The 20,907-nt window shown below is 38.3% G+C and overlaps 1 protein-coding gene across 2 annotated transcripts in view; it reads right to left on the bottom strand.

Moving 5' to 3' along the window:
• a2m1 (alpha-2-macroglobulin 1) overlaps nt 1-20,907 on the bottom strand; it is a 49,463-nt gene that overhangs the window by 5,459 nt on the left and 23,097 nt on the right. The window contains exons 15-28 of one of the 2 annotated variants that reach the window (XM_084716843.1): nt 20,392-20,541; nt 19,422-19,586; nt 17,418-17,505; nt 17,144-17,318; nt 14,245-14,470; nt 13,942-14,068; nt 11,822-11,943; nt 10,747-10,798; nt 8,860-8,943; nt 8,551-8,727; nt 7,236-7,317; nt 4,299-4,455; nt 2,749-2,823; nt 1,835-2,000 (exon numbers count right to left, since the gene is read on the bottom strand). In XM_084716843.1, the coding sequence (XP_084572969.1) occupies nt 1,835-2,000; nt 2,749-2,823; nt 4,299-4,455; nt 7,236-7,317; nt 8,551-8,727; nt 8,860-8,943; nt 10,747-10,798; nt 11,822-11,943; nt 13,942-14,068; nt 14,245-14,470; nt 17,144-17,318; nt 17,418-17,505; nt 19,422-19,586; nt 20,392-20,541 (1,846 nt within the window). Of the gene's footprint in view, nt 1-1,834; nt 2,001-2,748; nt 2,824-4,298; nt 4,456-7,235; nt 7,318-8,550; nt 8,728-8,859; nt 8,944-10,746; nt 10,799-11,821; nt 11,944-13,941; nt 14,069-14,244; nt 14,471-16,946; nt 17,092-17,143; nt 17,319-17,417; nt 17,506-19,421; nt 19,587-20,391; nt 20,542-20,907 lie in introns of both variants that reach the window. The other variant, XM_084716844.1, reaches the window with a different exon arrangement.

The raw sequence follows: 20,907 nt of genomic DNA, 5'->3' as shown, positions 1-20,907 counted from the left end.
ACTTAAACAAGACTGAGTCACAAACAGAAGATGTCTGGACGTGACCGTTCCTCCTGATGTAATGATGCTGCTGGTCTGCTGAACAGGACTGAGTCATAAAGTGAAGATGTTTGGACGTGACAGTTCCTCATGATGGGCTGATGCTGCATTACAGTATGGTTGTAATTATAAACTGTACTGCGTAAGTTGTTATGTTATGCCTTTACGTTTTACGTCATTCGTACAACATGCTGAGCTCCACCATCAGAGACTGAACTGTATGACATGACTACGACTGAAGAAAAGAGGTCAACAATGAGACACACGCTGCCTGGACTGAAGGTGTTTTATGATTAAAGACTTAAGGAAGCAAATAAAGCTGATTTTAATTCAGTAAAAGAGACAAACTTGAATTCAGAGGGTGATTGGTTGCATTTTTTGTGTAATAAGGAAAGTAGGTGTGAGAGTATTTCCTGTCTTGACATTTTGTGAGTCGTGTCTCACGCACATCTCACAGTTTTCCTCTCACTGCGTTGATTCATAGCTGTCCTCATTTTTTTTGACTGGCAGCTGCAGCTGGTATGTGATAAAACTTGTATTGTGAGTCATTACTACTTCGGTTCTCACCCAACAACATAACAAGATGACATTTTTAGCTTGATTATGTGACCTGCTACTCTGTTCGCCTCCAGTTTGTCCTTCGTTTTACCTCCAGCTAACACCATGATGCCACTGTGACGTCGGCTCAAAAAGGCTCTCATTAAGTTTTAATGACATTTCAAGCGCTTTAATCACTTTTACTTTCACTGGCGCTTCAACTGCTTTCACTCACTACATGAGAGCAGCAGCTGCAGGTGTGTGTGTCAATGCAAAGAAGTGAAATTTGCATCATTAACACTGGGCGACGTGAACACACAACATTCATGCAACTTGAAAATATTCAACTTTGGCTTGAGCAGTATAAATGTATTACAGTATACCCAGTGTTGTGGCCGTTAAAAGAAATTGTTTCATTTTTCTTTTTAAGTTAGAATAAGTTAGTTAATTTAGTTGGTTTAAATGTTTGGGACTTCTTTAAGTTCATTAAATAAACAAATCAAAGATTTTTGAAAAAGTTTGAAAGTTCTTGAATGCGTGTTGGAGCCGACCACCTTTTCAGTGCCCACAGCTTTTAACGCTGAAAACACACCCGTGAATTCATAAATCCAGACTGCATCATTTTATATGGAGCTGCTGTGTTGTAGTGTGCAGCTTACACCACCAGAGGTCAGTCTCTGTGCTGCTGGACGAGCAGCGCAGCTGAGCGTCTGGGGATTAAGTTACAGGACGAACTTGTAAAAAGAAAAATGCAGAATAAAGAAATAAAGCCGAAAAGGAAAAAAACACAAGATTAGAGCAGAAAAATAGCAACTTTTGTAGGAGCTACGGTCCACTGCATCTACATGCGCAGCTGTTGCCATAGCAACACAACTCATTACTTTTAACTTTTGTCGGTGCTTCAACGACCAACTGACACTTCAACTGACACGTTTCAGGACTTCAGATGAAACTTACTGCACAATTTATAAGCTGACATTTCAACTCTTTTCACTGCAACTGATACATCAACATCTGAAACTGACGCTTCACCTTCATTAGACACACTTGAACTGAAACTTGTATTTCTTTCTGTACTTCCATTTTACCTAGTTTATTTGTATTCTGACTGCCACTTCATCTGATTTCATATTTCAGCTATTTTATGTCTTTCAACTACAAATTTTTAGCAAAACTTGTTTATTTCCTGCAGAAAATGGAGACATTTCAAGTGTGTAGTTCAGAGGTGGAGACGCTGCTGATGGTTTCACTGTCTCACCCTCTGTGTTGGACCTCTGGTGCAGCGACGTGACGAGTTTACTCCTCGTCTCCTGGTCTCCAGCCAGGCTGAAGGTGTAGGACAGCAGAGCGGTGGTGTACAGGTTGTCCATCTGGCCAGCCACCGCTTCCTTCAGACAGTTCAAGCAGTTCTGGACCACAGGGTCCTGTCACACACACACACACACACACACACACACACACACACACACACACACACACACACACACACACACACACACACACACACACACACACACACAGGTGAGAGGATGCCCAGGAGAATATGCACAAGGGAGAGAAACTGAATAACTGAAACAATTCATGAACCAATATCTCTGCAGTTTTCCAAAAATTCCAGCTGCTTTAAGGATGTATGGAAAGTAACCTTTTCTTAAGACAAACCTTCAAGACAGACTGTTTAAAACTGAAGAGACAATAAGGACACTTGATATATAAATTATCAAAAGTGCAATTAAGGCACAGTATGTCATCTTAAAAAAAAAAACCCAAATCAACCAGAAATCCGAATTTCTTTCCTTTCTACACAGAATTTCTTTCTTGTACATTTAGACGTCCTTAAAAAAAATCATTCCTATTAAATGATGCAAAAATCTGTTTCAAAAAATTGCCAACACAAGCAGCAAACAAGAGGACATCTAGCCGTACTGACAGTCGGGGTGTAACAATACATAAATCTGGATCTGCAGACCCCTAAATTGAAAAGGATTGAAATCAGACTTTGTGATATCAGCAAATATCATATCGTTACCCAAATAACTGATGTGCCATCATACTGTGATGACACCAGTCGATAGTGTCGGCAAAGATCAAAACAAACTTAATTGGAGGTGATGTTGATCAGAGTCTGAGGTGAAGGTGTAGGTGTGAGGAGGAGAGTGACGTCAGACTCACCGTGACGTTGGCGTCCAGCTCCAGAAAGGCAGCGGTGATGTAGGCCGTCAGGGACACGTCGTCACTCACGCCTCCCTGTTTGAACAATCAGAAACAAACAGCTCAGATTCAGTCAGTGTCACTAAACTGGAGAGTTTAGAGCGTTACACTCGATAATGTGAACTTAATCATTTAAAACATTTTCAATACCAGGAACAATATCTTGACTTCAATACAATGATTTTTTCTTTTTGACTTTTGACTTTTTTCTTTTCTACAGGAGCGCCACTTTGATACCAATATAAAAAATCCATTTTAACAAAAGAGAAATTATATTAAACACTATGGTACTGATCTTTAGTTTCATATGTCAGCTCCTTTTTACACATTAAACCCTTTAACCTTTTTACAACGGGGCTGCAACTAACAGTCACTTTAATTATCTATGAATCAGTTGATTATTTTTTCAGTTAATCAATTACTAGTTGTTTGTTTTAAAATGTCAGAAAACTGTGAAAAATGTCAATCAGTGTTTCCCAAAGTCTAAGATGACGTCCTCAGATGTCTTGTTTCACTCACTCACTCAGAGATATTCAGTTTACTGTCAGAGACGAGGAAAGAAACCAGGAAATATTCACATTTAAGAAGCTGAAGTCAGAAGACAAACTGATCGATTATCAAAATGGTTGACAATTGATTTCATAACTGATTCAGCTCTAATTGACCAAAATATGGTTTTAACTCTTTAATTTTATGTTTTAACGCCTTAGAATTTTTCCTCTCAGAGAAGTTTTACAAAATAATAAAAATAATAAACCACAACTTGTAGATTTTGGTTAAGTTGTCAAAATTTGGTGCCAAATGACAAGACTTTTTTTTAGGCATTTATTTTGAATCGTCCTGATATTTGTTTTGTTTGTCTAACATTTGTTTGTTGTACATGTTTACATTATAACAATACAGGACATGCATATGCAAACAAAGTTTTTTATTTTTTATTAGCATTTTTATAAAAATGTTGAAAACTCTATAAGAATACTGTTAAAAAAAACAAAAACTTTGTCTGAAGCACCGTCTGTATCCTCATCTGGCAGCCATACATGTGTATACAGAATATATCATAATACTAATTTACTGACTCACATGATTCAGTTCTTTTATTGTATTTTTGTTAAATAAACGAGTTCATGTTCATGTCTCTCATGCTCATCACCTCGTTGTTACAGGCTGTAACTACAGACACACTGTTGTCATGTCTTTTTGTTGTTAGTCAGCTTCAAGATGTTGTATTTCAGAGGGACTGGCTAGCTGTGTGTGTGTGTGTGTGTGTGTGTGTGTGTGTGTGTGTGTGTGTGTGTGTGTGTGTGTGTGTGTGTGTGTGTGCGCTGCTTGTCTGCAGGCCCGCGGCTGTCTCAGCTCTCTGAAACTCTTTGCTAATTGCTCTTCATTCACATTGAACTAATTCTGTGATTTTGTCTTATAGGAAGAATTCAGCCGAGCGGAGCTTTAAATGACCAGGAGCAGATGATGAGAAAGCAGACGGTTCTGATCTAAAACACTGATGCCGTTACCTTCATGCCGTTGTGGAAGAGTCTCCCCACAGATCTGATGCAGCCGTCAGGCCGCTGGTGTTTGGCCAGCCACCTCCTGGCTTCTTTAATGTGCTTTTGGTGCACAAAGATGTACGGCCTCGCCCCGCCAAAGGATTTCATCACGAAAGCGGTCAGCCTGCGAAGGTCCCACACAGAAACACACACACAGACAGACAGGAACAAGGTTATTTTAGAAAACAAATCTAACCATGTGTGCCTGTGTTGGTAACCCCGAGATGAACTCAGCTTCAGGACAATTACATAACAACCTCCTGTCTCACACCAACACTGAGCGCTGGGTCTGAGCTGCGTCCACACAAAACAGTCTGAGTCCTGTGAGACACACACGAGCCCGGCACAATACAGACAACTGGAGAGACAGCACAGGTCCTCTGGACAGTTTGATATCCACAAGACATATTTAGATTATGTATTCACACATACTCTGAACTCAGACAGAATGATCCTGACACTGCTAAACACTTTTAAGGTATTTAAAGCTGCATAAATCATTTTTGGCCACTTGGGGGCAGCAGAACAAGCTGTAAACACAACAATGACATCGATCAGAGCGGCCTGTCCAGGTACTTTGCTCTGGCATCATGACTCCGCCCCTTTTTAGGCGAACACAAACACTCTCATTTGACTGGGGGTCAATACAAATTCTGAAGTCTTTGCCAGTTTAAACACATAAAATAAGGGAACCGCTTCACTGTTCACAAGTCTTTCGGACAGTGATGTGAGCAGTCATGCTATGTCTCAGCCGATCAAGTTATCAAGTGTTATTACATACACATACAGAAATAAGGGTTGAAGAGTGTTTGCTTCCATCAAAGTAGAAGAACGACTCCACCTAGTGACTGGAGGTGCAGGTTAGTGGATCTGCAGTTAATAGATTACTGAGATCAGTCATCTGTCCACTGTGGTAAACTAATTACATTCCCAACATTAATATGCAAGTGAACAGCGCTTGTCTTCTTTATTTGGCGCTGTGGTCAATGGAAGTGACCTGTGTCTGCTCTGATCCACACTTTATTGACTTCAACATATTAGCAAACAATCGTTTAATTAAACATCCAGCAGGTGGAGACTAAAGTCATCTCTGGACACCTGAGTCAAATTTTCACTCTCTTTAAGCTCTGTTTTTGGTCTCCACCACTTCCTGAGGAACATATCTGGTTCTTTAAAAGTTCCACTATGTTCACTGGGTTCACAGCGTGCAGTGGGTTCATCACACACACTTCTCTTAACAGACTTGGCAACTCAAAACTTAATAATGAAGCCACCGAAACATTTGTTTTGTTCAAAGTAAGGGGAAGAGCTAAAAATGTGACGTTAACGGACGCACTTTAGCGACTGTCGTTACTCATTTCTTTTCTTGTCAGGTTTCAAATGTAATACTGCTGTTGTCATGAGTTGTTCAACCTGACTTGAATGGACCTGAAAGCTTTAGAGCCAGAGGAAACCAGAGAACCTGAACCAGTTCCTGTCAGTGTTCTTGATGTTTGGTCAGTGGTGACTCTGTACCCTGAGCCTCTGATTGGCTAACTAAGGATGACACTCTGGTCTTCTGTCTGAAGACCCGGACCTGCATCTTCAATTACTGACTAAGAGCAAAAAAACAACAACCAATTCCTGTGTAGAACAAAGAGACGTTTAGATTTGTGGGGAAAAAAATCTTCTCATGGTATCATCCGTATTGTTATTAAAATAATTGGTGAAACTTTAATGCTACATTTATTATGTTTGTTAAAACCTAGACTAAGAACTAGATAAAATAGAGTACAAAACACAAAAAAATAAACTAATAAAATAAAATTGTTAAAAAAGAAAACAGCTGTCTACTACATCTGGAAATGGGAGCACAGACTGTTGTCCTGAAAACCAAAACAACGATGCAAAAGAGGCTAAAAAGCCGTGGGTTCATCTCTGTTATCAACATCACAATAATCCATTGAGCCATTGTTCATTAAAAATATTGATTAGCGCAGCTTTAAATAGAAAATAATATATGTGCATGGTCTATACATGCACACACTTCAGTGAAAGTCTTTGTTCTATTTTAAGCGATTTGGACCAAACCATCTAATCTCCTGTTGGAATTTTAATATAATTGAACACTTGGGAGCCCTAGTTTCTCCTAACGACAAACACACACCCACACACACACTCACCAACTGCCAAACTGCCCAGCACCCTTTCAAACAGCAAAGGGTTTGTTAAATCCCCCGAGGCTCCGCGCTTTAAGCCCATTAAATGCAAATATTAATATTGTCTGGCAGGTTCCCCATAAAGTAAATTATTAGGACGCTCGCCGGTGCCAAACACCTCCCACTGCGCCTGTATGTCATCTTTATTCTCTCATCAAACCAAGTGTGAGATTTGAGCTGAAAATATTCGCAGTTTAACACCAAAGCTTTTCAAATGTTCTGAAACCACTGATGCAATGCGAGTTATATAATCAGGGATGTTTTCCATTATTCATATTAGTTTGGTTTTTATCTTTTCAAAAATGCACAACATCAAGTTTTAGTGACAGGTGTGTAAGTGAAGTGAACACAAGTGGGTGGAATTCTTAGTTCCTCCTCACTTTACATGACATCTAAATATTTTTTATTAAACTAAACTGTATTATAAATAATTTAATATGTGAAATAAAATATAACTAGTTATATATTAATACTAGAACCATAATACCAAAAACTCATCTAATTTAATCATAATAATAATGAGCCATAATGAATGATATGTGCTCTATAATTACTAAGAAACTATGTTCTTATTTTAGTTAAAACATTACTTGACTTACTTAGTTGTTTTCAACCTTGTAACCAGTTTCTCGTCTTCAGTTTTTAGAACATGTCATTATGTTGTGTTTGTATCCAGTCATCATGTGACTGAGGCACGTTTACTGACCACGTGTTTCCAGAGTCATCGTCCTTCCCAAAGGCGCTGTAGGAACCGTCGTCATGTTTGTAGGTGAGCTCCCTCTGATATCCTACAACACACACACACACACACACACACACACACACACACACACACACACACACACAAACACAACGAGCAGATTTATGAAAGTGAGGCAAGGCGTTGTGTTGGTGGAACAATGGAGTACAACCTGATTTAAATAACAGCTCTAACACAACAGAGTGTGGGCCAAGACAAGGGGGGGAAATGACGAACATGTTTTTTGTTTTGTATTTGAAGAATAAAGTCGAAATATCAAAAGTATAGCTGAAAAAAGAATTAAATGTTGAGAATACTTTTTTTGGGGCATTTTGAGAATAAAGTCAAAATGTTGATCATGAACATTTCAACATTATTCTCAACATGTCAACTATATTCTCAAAACTAGACTTCAACTTTATTTTTCCTCCATTTCAATTCTATTTTCAACATTTTGAATTTACTTTCAGCATTTCAACTTCATTCTCAACATCTCAGTATATTCTCAAAACTCTGGTTCAACTATACTCGCCCTCAGTTTCAACTTTATTCTCAACATTTCAACTTCGTTCTTGGAAAGTTATTTTAATTTTGTTATTAACATTCCAACTTTATTCTCAGTATTTTGACTTTACTCCCAGAATGATACTTCAATTTTATTCTCAACATTTTAAATTTATTCTTAAAAGGGTAGTTTGATTTTATACTCACCATTTCAATTTTATTCTCAAAACAGTACTTCAAACTTTATTCTCAACATTTCAACTTTATTCTTGAAAAGGTATTTTAATTTTATTCTCAACATTTCCACTTTGTTCTGAATATTACAACTTCATTTTGACTATTCTTGAAACGCAAATGAAACTCTTCTGATTTAATTTTTCTTACGCCTCACACTGATACTGAAAGATCGACTTTATTCTCAAAATACAAAACAAAAACTGACAAAAAAAATCTTCCTCCTCTCATTTCTTCCCTCTTATGCCTGCCCTTAATACTCTTCTGTTCCCATCAATGTCAAAGCACTGCACGGCAATTTAGAATACAATTTTAGAAAGTTATCCTCGTGACAATGATTTTATCTTTGGGAGGTGAACAGTGGAAATATGGCGCTCATTTCACATTGTGTTACACAACACAACACTCGCCTTTCACAGATATTATTTTCTGTAAGGGATAACTGAAAAACACTTTGGGAACTGATGGAAGTTTTCAAGAAAGACTGAAATAATGCTTCAAACTTCAACACCCACTTCACCCAATGAGAAAGCCTTCGACTCACCGCTCTCCAGGAAGCGCGTCGCTCTGTCCTGGATCTCCTTGGTCAGCTGCCCCGTGCTCTTCAGGTAGTTGAGGATGAAGATGTTGGGAGCGAACAGCACCATGTTCTGCTCCCCGCAGCCGTACGGCATGGCCAGGAGTTTGTCCAGGTTCTTCATGGCCCGGCCCATCAGGTCGCCTGAAGAAGCAGCAGGAGAAAGGCGAGACAGGATTTTATACTAAAATAAAACAGACATTATTAGCTGTCTGATGCAAATGCTAAGGTCTTGAAAGATAAAAATAAATAAATAATCCAAACGGCGTCACTGACCCAGCACAGAGACGGAGGCCCTGGCTGATCCAGCCACAAACATCTCAGGCATCAGAAGAGAGATCTTCCTCTCCACAGGCCCCTCTGGAAACACACAGCAGAGGAGACGACACAAGTGACACACTGAGGAGAGAACTTAAAGGAGCAGTCTGATGTTTTGGGAAATACGCTTAGTCCCTTTCCTCCAGAGAGTGGGATGCTAAATGTGAAGCTACAAGCCTACAAGACTGCTTATCCCTGACAACACTTTTCACTTTTCTGTATGAATTAATAGGAGTCACGACATCACGAAACTTCCCCAGCTGATGACTTACATTAAGACAATATTTTCTTTATTAGAGGTTTACTGAAATATTTTATATGCAAATGGAACAATCTCATTAAATATGAAGAAACACTGACATTAAAGAAATCCATGTTCAAATTTCTTGCTTCATTTAGTTTAGCATAATGAAGTTACAGGTTTTTGCAGAGAGAATTTGGATCTCTCTTTTAAATCACTCCATAAATCAGAAAATATTGTCAACAACCATAAATTAATCCAGGTTTGCCATGTTTTTTAAATATAAAGTGTAAATCAGGCTCTGAATGACAAACCTCTCTGTAAAAACTTTTAGACTTTAAACAGCAAAAGTTCTTCCTCAGTGTGAGGAAAAAAGAAAAATTCATTTTGAGAAAAAGGACTTTTAAGATTGTGTATTGTAACATTGCATGGATTTTGCAAAATACTACAGTTGAATCATTTCAACTACTGAACTTTACATTGAAATTTCCCCAGTTGATTACTAAGATTAAGAGAATTATTTTTTGGATTTCAAGAAATGTTATGTTTGAATATGCAAATGAGGCATTATCTGGTTCTAACTTGTGGTGAATTTCAGTGAAATTAACAGAAGTGTCGTATAATAAGTACCTAAATGTATATTATGGATGTTTTCTCCCCGTAAGTCTGACAATCTGAATGTTATGAAAAATATGTTTTTGCTTGAATTAATCATCAGATTTCTGATAATTGAAAGTACAAGTAAAAATTCTCTGATTCGGGTTTCTTTATTCCCCTGTGAAGTAAACTGAATATCTTTGGGATGTTGACAAATAAGACGTTTGAGGACGTCATCTTTGGGAAACACTGATGATATTTTTCACCATTTCTCTTACCTCTAAAAAACAACCAATCAAAAGATTAATCAGAATTAATATAATCCTACATATTTTTATATAAAATTATCTCATGATTTCACAAAATTGTTTTAATTTCTTAACAAGTAACTTCTATGATGCTGCATACTATCATCTACTTTATTTATTTATGTCTGAAATGTTAATAGAAGCCTCACAAGGTGCAGGAAATAAAATGGAAAACTTAATTATCTGCTTAAAAGGTTTGATGAAGGAGGGTTTAGCTTTTAAACAAAATGTGAATCAGTGAACTTTAGAGGTGAGGGAGAGTTTCTACTGACAGACATAACTAGGTTAGATGGTCTCTAAGTCTATGCTAAGCTAAGCTAACAGTCTCCTGGCTCTGTTATCTGTCTGATTTTATTTAAACACTAACAAGGTGACTTTTTCTCCAGTGAACGGACTAAAGTTCAGCGGGTCAGCGGCCAAATTACAGCTGTTGTTTTCCTTTTGTTCTGACATGGAGGATAATTACTAAAACCATCCATTCCATACTTATCTCCCATCTGACAAACACAAACGCAATAATGACCGGCCAGTAAGAATCAATCATCCCCGACTTCAGCCTCTGACCCTGACACAAGTCTCCGTGACAGAACGACAGTTAAAGACGTCACTCCGTCCTCGGCGAGAGGACAAAGATGGCCGCTGAACCCCGGGGCTTTCAGATGACGGACGCTGATACGCAGGTGGTCTGTGAGCGCTCACCTGCAGGACAGAGGAGAGCGTTGTGACTGACCATCTGTGGTGTTCCCTCAGCCTGTGGACAGACGCAAACACAGACGCATTAGTCAATGACACTGTGTCCATTAAAAGAGAGTGTAACAAGTGTTGTGTGAATCCAAAGCCTGATAATATAAATCTTATTCCTCAGTGCCAAAGATCTCTGTTATTGACAAAAAAAACTATTAAAATCACTGTTGAGTCAAAATATTCTTAAAATTAAAAAAAACAAACAAAAAGAAATGATCCTCTGATTTATATTTTCTTATTTCTGGTTCTAATACTGAAACTTGGACTTAGTTCTCATCATTTCAAATTTATTTTTTATTCAAATTTTTTCCCCTTTTACATGGCTGATTGCACAGTGGGTTATTTTTTCCATTTTTCATAAAAGAATCAACAACTATACATGTCCACTTGACACAAGAAATATTATTGGTTTTTTTTGCCTTAATGTTTGGATGCTTGTAACAATATCGCTTGTCTTTTTTTTAATATATTTATTACATTTTTCTTTCCTTCTTTTATTATTTATTAATATTTTTTACTTGTAACTATGAAAATCTCTGTAACCCAGGTTTTGTGCTATATAAACTGCTACATACAAGTTTTGCTAATTGGTTATTTCATGTTTTTATGGACAACAGAGATGAATTCAAACAATATAGTTTATAGAAAGTAAATAACTTAGATTAGATAATTGATTAGTTTGTTTATTATCATGTTAACTTAACTCTCTGAGTTTTAGTAACTTGTAATTTGTGGCATTTTTCAGACAATTAAAAGGTGAAATGTTCAACCTTTTCTCTCAAAAAAAAAAAAAAATAGGTGTGTGTGATGGTTGTATCTGCAGCTTTCTGTCTGGATTTCCTTATTTTTTCTCATTTACCAAACCGTTCACGTGGTTTCCGAAGTGTTTCCGAACAGCTCGGGTAAATTCTACTGATTCTACCTTTCAGGTTTTAAGTTAAGTAGGTAAAAGACTGATAAATACTGGATAAATGTCAGTTGCAGCACTGCTGTTGTCTGTTGTCTTGTGACGTGTGTGAGGGTCACTGACCTCCACCAGCAGGGTGCGGACCACCGTGTCGATGCGGCCCGTGTCGGGGACGGTGGCCACCTCGTTGCCGCACAGCGTGTCGGTCTTCAGGGCCTCTGCGCTGACCTTCAGATTCACCTGACCTGCACAAACACACACACACACACACACACACACACAGTGTTATTCTGAGGTGTATTGATTAGCGCTTCCCTGTCACACTGTCACATTTTGTGCACGGAGGCAAAACAGCTTCTCTGTCTGCTTTTCAATCCAACTCATTATCCTCCCTGCTCCTCCATCCCTCCCTCCTCTCCGTTCTCCTTCCTCCCCCTCGTTCCTATCTCATTCGCCCTCATTAATCCCCATTTGTTGCCTCATTATACTGCCTCTCCCTCATAATGCTCCCTCTCTCACCCCCTCCCTCCCCTCACAGCCCACAATCCTTCACACGGAGGACAAGTACAGATCACCCCCCGAGGGAGCGGTTTCCGAGCGTTTCGTCAGAGATACTACCTGACTTGTTAGTACAAGTGATTGTCAGCATTCCTCTAAGGGGGAGTTAGAGGAGCGCAATTTGACATTCATCAGAGCCCCGTCTCCATCCCTGCTGATGGAGGCTGATAGAAATCCTCTGCTTTCAGGCCAGGCAGCGTTACAACAACAGCCCCCTTTCTTTGCTTCCAGCGGTGCAGCACGCAACAGCTGTCAGAGCCCGTAATACAGATTAATTAGCCTGTTCTGTCTCATCTTTGTCACCGAGGGTGGAAGTTCGGGATCGGACGGAACAAACAACATCACTATTTAATTATGAAGATGTAAGAATTCCATTCTATTATCTGTGACAGCAGGAACAGTCGGTGGGAATTTTTTTTGGGGGGTAATGAGGATGCAAGGAGGGGCTGACACTGTCTGAGACGGTGTTCAAACCACTTCTGACGGGCGGCGCACATGAAGGTGATGTTTTTTCACAGATTTCAACATGAAAATTTGATTCTTTAAGAAATACTTTTTTTATAATTAGCCTTTCCCTCAGAATAGTTTGTCTTGGCTTGCCTCTAAATGAGCACATTAATACTAGAGCTGCAACAATTAACCAATATTAAATTAATCGCTGACTATTTTGATAATCAATTAAATAGTTTGAGTCATTTTTTGAGTCAATGTGATTTTTTCTTTGATTCTTTCCTCCTTTATGACATTAAACTGAATATCTGTTTTCTTCCCACTGATGGACTAAAAGAACAAAAAACTACACTTACAGTTTCTCATCCATCACTGTGTAGGAATTAAAGAAAAAAATATCACCATGGTAATTCATAATCATGAGGTTAAAAAAGTTGAATTATGAGATTAAAGGTCATAATCATGACATAAGAAGTCAAAGTTGCACATTTTTGGACTCAAAATTTGATTTTTTTTTTTAAAGAATTAATTTCTTTTAATTAGCCTTTTTCTCTGAACCACTTGTTGCCACTAGATGAGCACATTAGTCTCAGAGCTCGATTCATCGGTTTCAGTACTTTTTAAGAGAAAAAAAGGAAAAATTCTGTTTCCAACTTCTTAAATGTGATTTTTTTTCTTTACTCCTTGAGTGTTGAGTACTAATACCCAGTCCTGTCCACGTGTGATTCATTTATTTGTTTTGGTTTTGTTGTAGTTGTTTTTTTTTTCCTTTACACTGAGTAATTAAAAAAAAAAAAGTATTGTCATAGTTTCTCATGATTGTCCATCACTATACAGGACATCCAAAACATCCCTATGGTAAGTCATAATCATGAGATTAAAAGTCAATTTCCATCTACTTTTATACCTCTTATCTCAATTTTGACATTTTCTTTTTATCTAAGGATTATAGCTTTTTATCCCATAATTATACATTTCCAATCTCATGATTTCAACTCTCTCATAATTATTAAATAAAAGATCTTATTTATGAGATAAAAAAAAGCTGAATTGATAGGATACAGAGTTACAATTATGAGATAAAAAAGTCCATTAGTATCTCATTTTTTATGTTATATCTCAATGTTGACTTTTTTCATAATCATGAGTCTCATAATCATGACCTCATAATCATTACCTTTTTTGTACCTCATGTCTAAATGTATGGTACTGAGGCAGCATTATTCTTTTAATACCTAGAGCGGCTGGCGTTACGATCCATGAGAAGGTCCTGCTCTCCTCCCCACACAGACACACACTGTACTGGCAGCCTTCACAGTTTCTGAAGGTGTACTGGTCTGACTCAGCCAGCGTGATCTGCACCTGCACACAGACACAAAGACAGAACACACTCAACCTCACTAACTTTACTAAAATATGGTATTTAGATCAAAACAGAATTGTTTTTTTTTATTGAATTGAATTTATTAGTCTGTTAGGTTTCATTTCTTTGACACGACATCATCTACAATAAATTTTGTAAGACCTTAAAAATGTACCATAATGCACTTGGAGAGATAGTTGAAGACGGTGGCTTTGAGTGTAAACACCTCCCCTCTGATGACAGAGTAGGGTAAGGTGAGGCTGACGAAGAAGGGCTGGAAGGCAGTCAGTCCAGTGTTGGGCGACACGCCGAAGCCCACAGAGGAGACACAGAAGGCTCCAGCTGCCCACTTTGTGATGGTGTCAGGGACCGTCTTCTCCACACTCACCGAGCCACTGTCTCTGTACGGACATACAGGCAAGAGTCACACTGGAAAAAAAAAAAACTCAAAAGCAGCACAGAGTTCACCTTAAAGCTGTATGATATGATATTATGCACAATATCACAATATCATGACAGTGTGTGTTAAAACATGATGAGATAACTTTTGGCTTTAGGCGGAGCGCAAGAGGAAAGCTCCGTCCAACTGTGTGGACAGGAAGTTCACGCCTGCGCCACACAACCAACCTTGAGACCTCAAAAATACAGTAGGGAAGATTTGGGAACCAAAAATTTGAGTTTATGTCAAATACTAATTTTACTTTTAATTCTCAGGAAACTACACAGAATGAGTTGCTCCTCTTAGACAAAAGAAGATGGAAAAATAGGACTCAGGTTCAAAAATGCTGAAGTTACCCTTTAAGTTAAGTTCATCATAGTGTTAGTGCTAGAGGAAAAGTCAGATCACCAACGTTATTAGGATGCTTCATCTGGGAAACAGTCATGTTTAATGAACTCCATCCAATACTTGATATATTTCAGTTGAGACCAACTGTAGTGCCAACCATCGACTGTATGTGGTATAAAATATGGACGCGTCTGTGACACCACCCATAGGTTCCTGAAGAGCTTGTTTTGAAGCTCACAGTGTGGTGGCTCCAGCTACCTAATTCCCAAATGAAGCAGCAACCTATCAGCAGGCCATGAGTTACAGCATCAGAGCCACATTCTTAATTATGAATGATGTTAAGCTTTAACAGAATTTAAATGTGAGTTACATATTTAAAAAAATCACTCCAGTACAGTTATCATGAACATGGAAATTAGCCAAAAGAGACCAAAACATTTTTTCGAACCAGTACATGAATAGTTGACAATTTTAATATGGGGCTCAAGTGGCCATTTGAGGAACTGCAGCTTTTTGGGACTTAAACCTCAGAGGCTGCCGCTTGGGACCAACTGACAGACCAACAGTGTCAACTTAAAAGGACAGATAGCCCCAAAATCAAACACATATTTTTACCCTGACCTGTAGCGATATTAATGCTTCTGGATTCTTCTGGTGTGAGCTGCAGAGCTTCGGAGATATCGGCCGTAGAGACGTCTGCTTTGTCTCAAATATAATGAGACCAAATGACACTCAGCTTGTGGTGCTCAAAGCACCAAAAAGATACATCTGAAAAATTCAAAACCAGTGTCTCTTTCCAAAAATCACGGCCCGATTACTTGAGATAATCAGCACAGCTACATCTACTTTCTTTATAGTAGAAAGAAAATACTTCTTGTAGATTCTACTGCAGACAGAAAGTAGCTTTGTATCTCCAAAATTCTGTCAGTCACCAAAAAAAAATCTAGACGGATAAATAGCACTACAGGTTAGGGGGAAAAAATATGTATTTTTTATTTTTATTTTTTATCTTTTTTTAGAGAACTTTCCCTTTAAAACAACAAAATCAGGAGACTACCAGAATCATTATGCTTCCTATGAGACAATGAATCTTCAGCTTCAAACTCAATTAAACTGAATTATCTCAGTCTCAACCTTTCAGTGGATTGTCATAAAATTTTAACATTTAACATTTCATATTATAACATGATAAACTGTTTTCATGTAAAACATAACATGGAAAGTTTTATGTTGTAACAATAAGTTGAGTTACATGAAACTTTTCACATTATAACAAGATACTGAGTGTAGTGTTAGAATAAGAAGTTTGTTATTTCATGATCAGTTTATGTGTTGTAATAATGTGAAGACATCCTGTTACAACAAGAAAATAACTTGTCATAGTGTGGAAAAAATGATATACTTTTCACATTATAACAGGGTTGCAAATTTTGTGCATTTACCTTAACAGCTGAAAAAGCTAACAATCGATTAATCATTAATAACTAATAAAATGCAAAACATCTCCCTCTGGTAAATCAGAATTATGAGATTAAACAGTCAAAATTATGAGCTAAAAAACTTTTACCTCAATCTCAACTTTTTTTTCATAATGACTTTTTCTCATAATTATGACTTTTATCTCAAGACATTTATCACAAATTTGACTTTTTATCTCATAACTTTTTAAAATCCCATATCTATGAATTTTTATCACACAATTTCAACCTTTTATCTCAGTTGACTTTTTTTTTTTCCTAATCATGACTTTTTGTTTCATAATTTCAACTTCATAAGTTCAAGTTAAACTTTCTAAATTCAACAAATGGCTACATCAGACAGAACAATGTCACATAAAGTGCAATTACAAACTATCAATTAATTATCAATTAACACATTCCTAACCAGTTAAAATCTTGCAGTGATTAATGGATTTATCATTAACATCCATTTTTCTTTTTCTCCTGTAGAAAATCAGTCTACAACAATATAAGAAAGTCCACATTCTTACTAACACATATTCTGTCAGTGTTTAAAAAAGAAAGCAAATGTCTGGGGGGGGGGGGGGGGGGGGGGGGAAGAGGGATCCTTTTCATAGGATATATCATTACCCCACAGGAACTAGGTCCCAGATCCAGGTCTCAGGGAAGAACGTCCTGACTGTCTCCTTCTTCTCCTCCTCTTTACCCTTGATCACACCACCTGCACTCTGTGGCATCATGTTGAAGGCCATGGGAACCGGAGAGTCTAAGACATCTAAGAACACATAGACGAAAAAAAAAAAATCCAATTATGCAACTAAACTTACCCAACAGAAACCAGCTCCCAGATCCACGTCTCAGGGAAGTATGTTCTAATAGTCTCCTTGGTCACTTCAGTTCTCGTCTTGGTTACTTCACTTTTTACCGTCACCAGGGGCACTTCAGCATGACCCTCCTCCATCTCAAGGGCAGTCTCAACTATCGAAGCATACTCTTCTGGTGTTACATACAATACAGTTTACAGTAGTTTCTTCTTCTAGGCTCGGTATTAATGGACAATGGAGTCAATGGACAGTATCAGTGGCAAATCAAACAACATACCATCATAGTACAATAACTCGTAGTTCCTTTCAAGGCAGTTATGAGGTTTTTTTACATCAGAGTTGGTCACAATTTTGATTCCAATTTCCTAGAAGGAGAGAGAGATTGTGAAGTCACATACTGTAAAGTTGGTCACCTGTTGAACACACAGAATCAAACAGAAGACAACTAGTATTGTTACTGTTAATACTGCTGTTTTAAAGGGATAGTTAGGATTATTTGAAGTGGATGGCGGTCGACACACCCCCAGTTTGGAGAAGCAGCAGGATGCCTGGTGTAGGAAGTTAAGAAATCAACTGCTGGTCAGCAGGAAAACATATTTTAGACCAATGCATCGGTCACCTTGGTAGTACTGAGTTGGAATCTCCCGTTCCACCACATCCCAAAGGTGCTCTGTTGGATTGAGATCTGGTGACTGTGGAGGCCACTGGAGTACAGTGAACTCACTGTCATGTTCAGGAAACCAGTTTGAGATGTTCTGAACTCTGTGACATGTTGCACTATCCTGCTGGAAGTAGCCATCAGAAGATGTGTACACTGTGGTCATACAGGGATGGACATGGTCAGCAACAATACTCAGGTAGACTGTGGTGTTTAAACGATGCTCAGTCGGTTTTAAGGGGCCCAAAGAGTTCCAAGAAAACATTTTCCACACATTTACACCACCATCACCAGCCTGAACTGTTGATACAAGGCAGGATGGATCCATGCTTTCATGTTGTTTACGCCAAATTCTGACCCAACCATCTGAATGTTGAAGCAGAAATCAAGACTCATCAGGTCAGGTGACGTTTTTCCAATCTTCTGCTGTCCAACTTTGGTGATCCTGTGTGAACTGTAGCCTCAGTTTCCCGGTGTGGTCTTCTACTGCTGTAGCTCATCTGCTTCAAGGTTCGATGTGTTGTGTGTTCAGAGATAGTCTTCTGCATACCTCTGTTGTAACGAGTGGTTAATTTGAGTTACTGTCTCCTTTCTATCATCTCCAACCTGTCTGGTCATTTTCCTCTGACCTCTGGCATCAACAGGACATTTTCTCCCAGAGAACTGATGCTCACTGGATATTTTCTCTTTTTCAGATCATTCTCTGTAAACACTAGAGATGGTTGTGTGTGAAAATCCCAGTAGATCAGTAGTTTCTGAAATACTCAGACCAGCCTGTCTGACACCAACAACCATGCCACGTTCAAAGTCACTTAAATCATCTTGCTTGCTCATCCTGATGCTCGGTTTGAACTTCAGCAGGTCGTCTTGACCATGTCTACATGCCTAAATGTGTTGAGTTGCTGCCATGTGATTGGTTAATTACATATTTGCATTAACAAGCAGCTGAACAGATGTACCTAATAAAGTGGCTGGTGAGTGTACATGTACATTTTTTTACAGAACGTAATGCAAATTGTATTTTTTTTTCATTTACATTTATTTATGATTATTATTAATTCACTAATTATTCAACTCCAAATTTGGTGTCACATTCTACTGCCATGATTCCATCATATACTTACTAATATTGCATATTTTAATGAAGCTGCTTGTGAATTTGATTAAATAAAAAAAAAAAAAAATAAAAAAAACTTGCTCCCATGATTCTTCGGCTGTATTGCTGATGTCAAGTCATTCCATCATGTGTGCTAGAAAATGGTCCATTAAATGTCTGTCTGAGGTAAGGTAACTTTTTATTTATCTTTTGGAAATAAGTGCATGGAACTAATATTTTTAAGTGTGTGATTTTTTTCTTCTTTTTTTTTGGAGCTAAAACACACTTTGCTGCTGACCCTGTCCACAGCAGTTGATTGCTTAGCTTCCTACACCAATACTTCTGCTGCTTCTCCAAACTGGGGGCGTGTCGACCGCCATCTGCTGTAGGTGATACACTGACTATCAATAAGTATCTCATTCAAGTACTATCCCTTTAAATGACAATTTACCAAGTGATACAGAGATCATGAGATAATCTCCTGTAGCCTTCTTTTTAATAGCCAATCAAAATAACCAATTTTCTACTTTAAAGATGCTGTAGACATCATTCTTCTGATTGGGTGGTCCAAAGTAGACTGAGCGCTTTGCCCGGCCAGCTGCATCCGGCACAGGGAAGCAGGGATATGGCTCAAAGTCTTCGACATCATAGTTGTATCCTGACAGCTTCTGCAAAGGCAGCTGGCTATACACCTGCACAAAAACACACACCAGTGTAAATCATCAGTGTCGGTATGATGCTGGAGGTCTAAGGTCATAATCATGTTCCTAATGTGCACACTCTGTTTTCTAACTTCCACATCTCTGAAGCAAGACGTTGTGCTATTTAGAATAAGAACGCCATGCTGAGGTGTTGTTCTGTTGGTAAATACGACTTTTTCAGTGGGCGGAGCTTAGGTGGAGGCAAAACAATCTCCATAATATGTTAGCTAACACTAGCTAGTAAGATTTGTTGGACTGTTTTTTAACAATGGCTGGAGAAAATACAAGTTTTTCTGAATATAATAGTATGGTCACTTACTCTCCAGGACTGCAAGCGTTACTTGAAAAAGCGATTCATGTTTGCCTCCAGTTTGTCCTTGTTGTCCCTCGAGCTGACACTGTGACTAAATCATGGTGTCAGTCCACCCCCCCCCAAAAAAAAACAAAAAAACAAAGACTTTTCATTTACAGTCATAAATGACAAAGAAAAGCAGCCAATTCTTACATTTAAGAAGCTGGAACCAGCAAATGTTTGACATTTTTGCTTGGAGAGTGAGTGAAACAGTTAATTGATTAATAATTATCTAAATAGTTTGCCATTATTTATTTTTCAATGGAGTTGACTAATGTTTGCAGCTCTATGTTTGCAGGTAAAGAAAGGGGGACCAGATCCCAACAAACCAAACTAGGGACAAAGGTTAAGTTTGTGTGGGACAATGTGGGAGCAGCTGAGACATTGTCTAAAAATGTTATACTACAAAACATAAATAAAATAAACATGAGGGTGGTGTCATACATAGTCGACGGTGAGCTCCTGCTCTGACTGCAGCAGGAGGACGCTCTGGTCGATGGCTCTGACGGAGCACATGGAGCCTGGGTGAGCCTGGAGACTGAGGGTGGTCTTCTCTGCTGGAAGCTCCTGAAGGGAGGAGAACTTCAGAGCCACCTGGACAGGACACACCAAGGTGGAGAGACATCAGTCTGAGAGCCAGTTAGAACAGGTCATGTCATAAGTCAAGGTACTAGACTTAAAATCATCTAAATGCATCTCTTCATACTTAATTGTGTGCCAAAAAACTTTGAGTCATTACTTGTTGCTTTATGTTATAACAAGTTTGGAAAAACTTTGTTTGACAGTCATACTATAACGCATTATGAGCGCATTCATAACACATTACAATGCATTTATAAGGCTTCAAAGAACTGGACATAATGAGTGACATTTGATCCCACTTTCTAAGGCAGTCATAAGGCTTTAGAGAGCTCTTTATAAATGTTAACAATCATGCATGACAACTTATAACAAGTCTTA

The sequence above is a fragment of the Lutjanus erythropterus genome, chromosome 4, assembly GCF_056507025.1.
Source record: "Lutjanus erythropterus isolate fLutEry1 chromosome 4, fLutEry1.hap2, whole genome shotgun sequence".
NCBI lineage: Eukaryota > Metazoa > Chordata > Actinopteri > Lutjaniformes > Lutjanidae > Lutjanus > Lutjanus erythropterus.
Note: the sequence above shows the minus strand (reverse complement) of the source record. Positions and strands in the feature narration are given on the sequence as shown.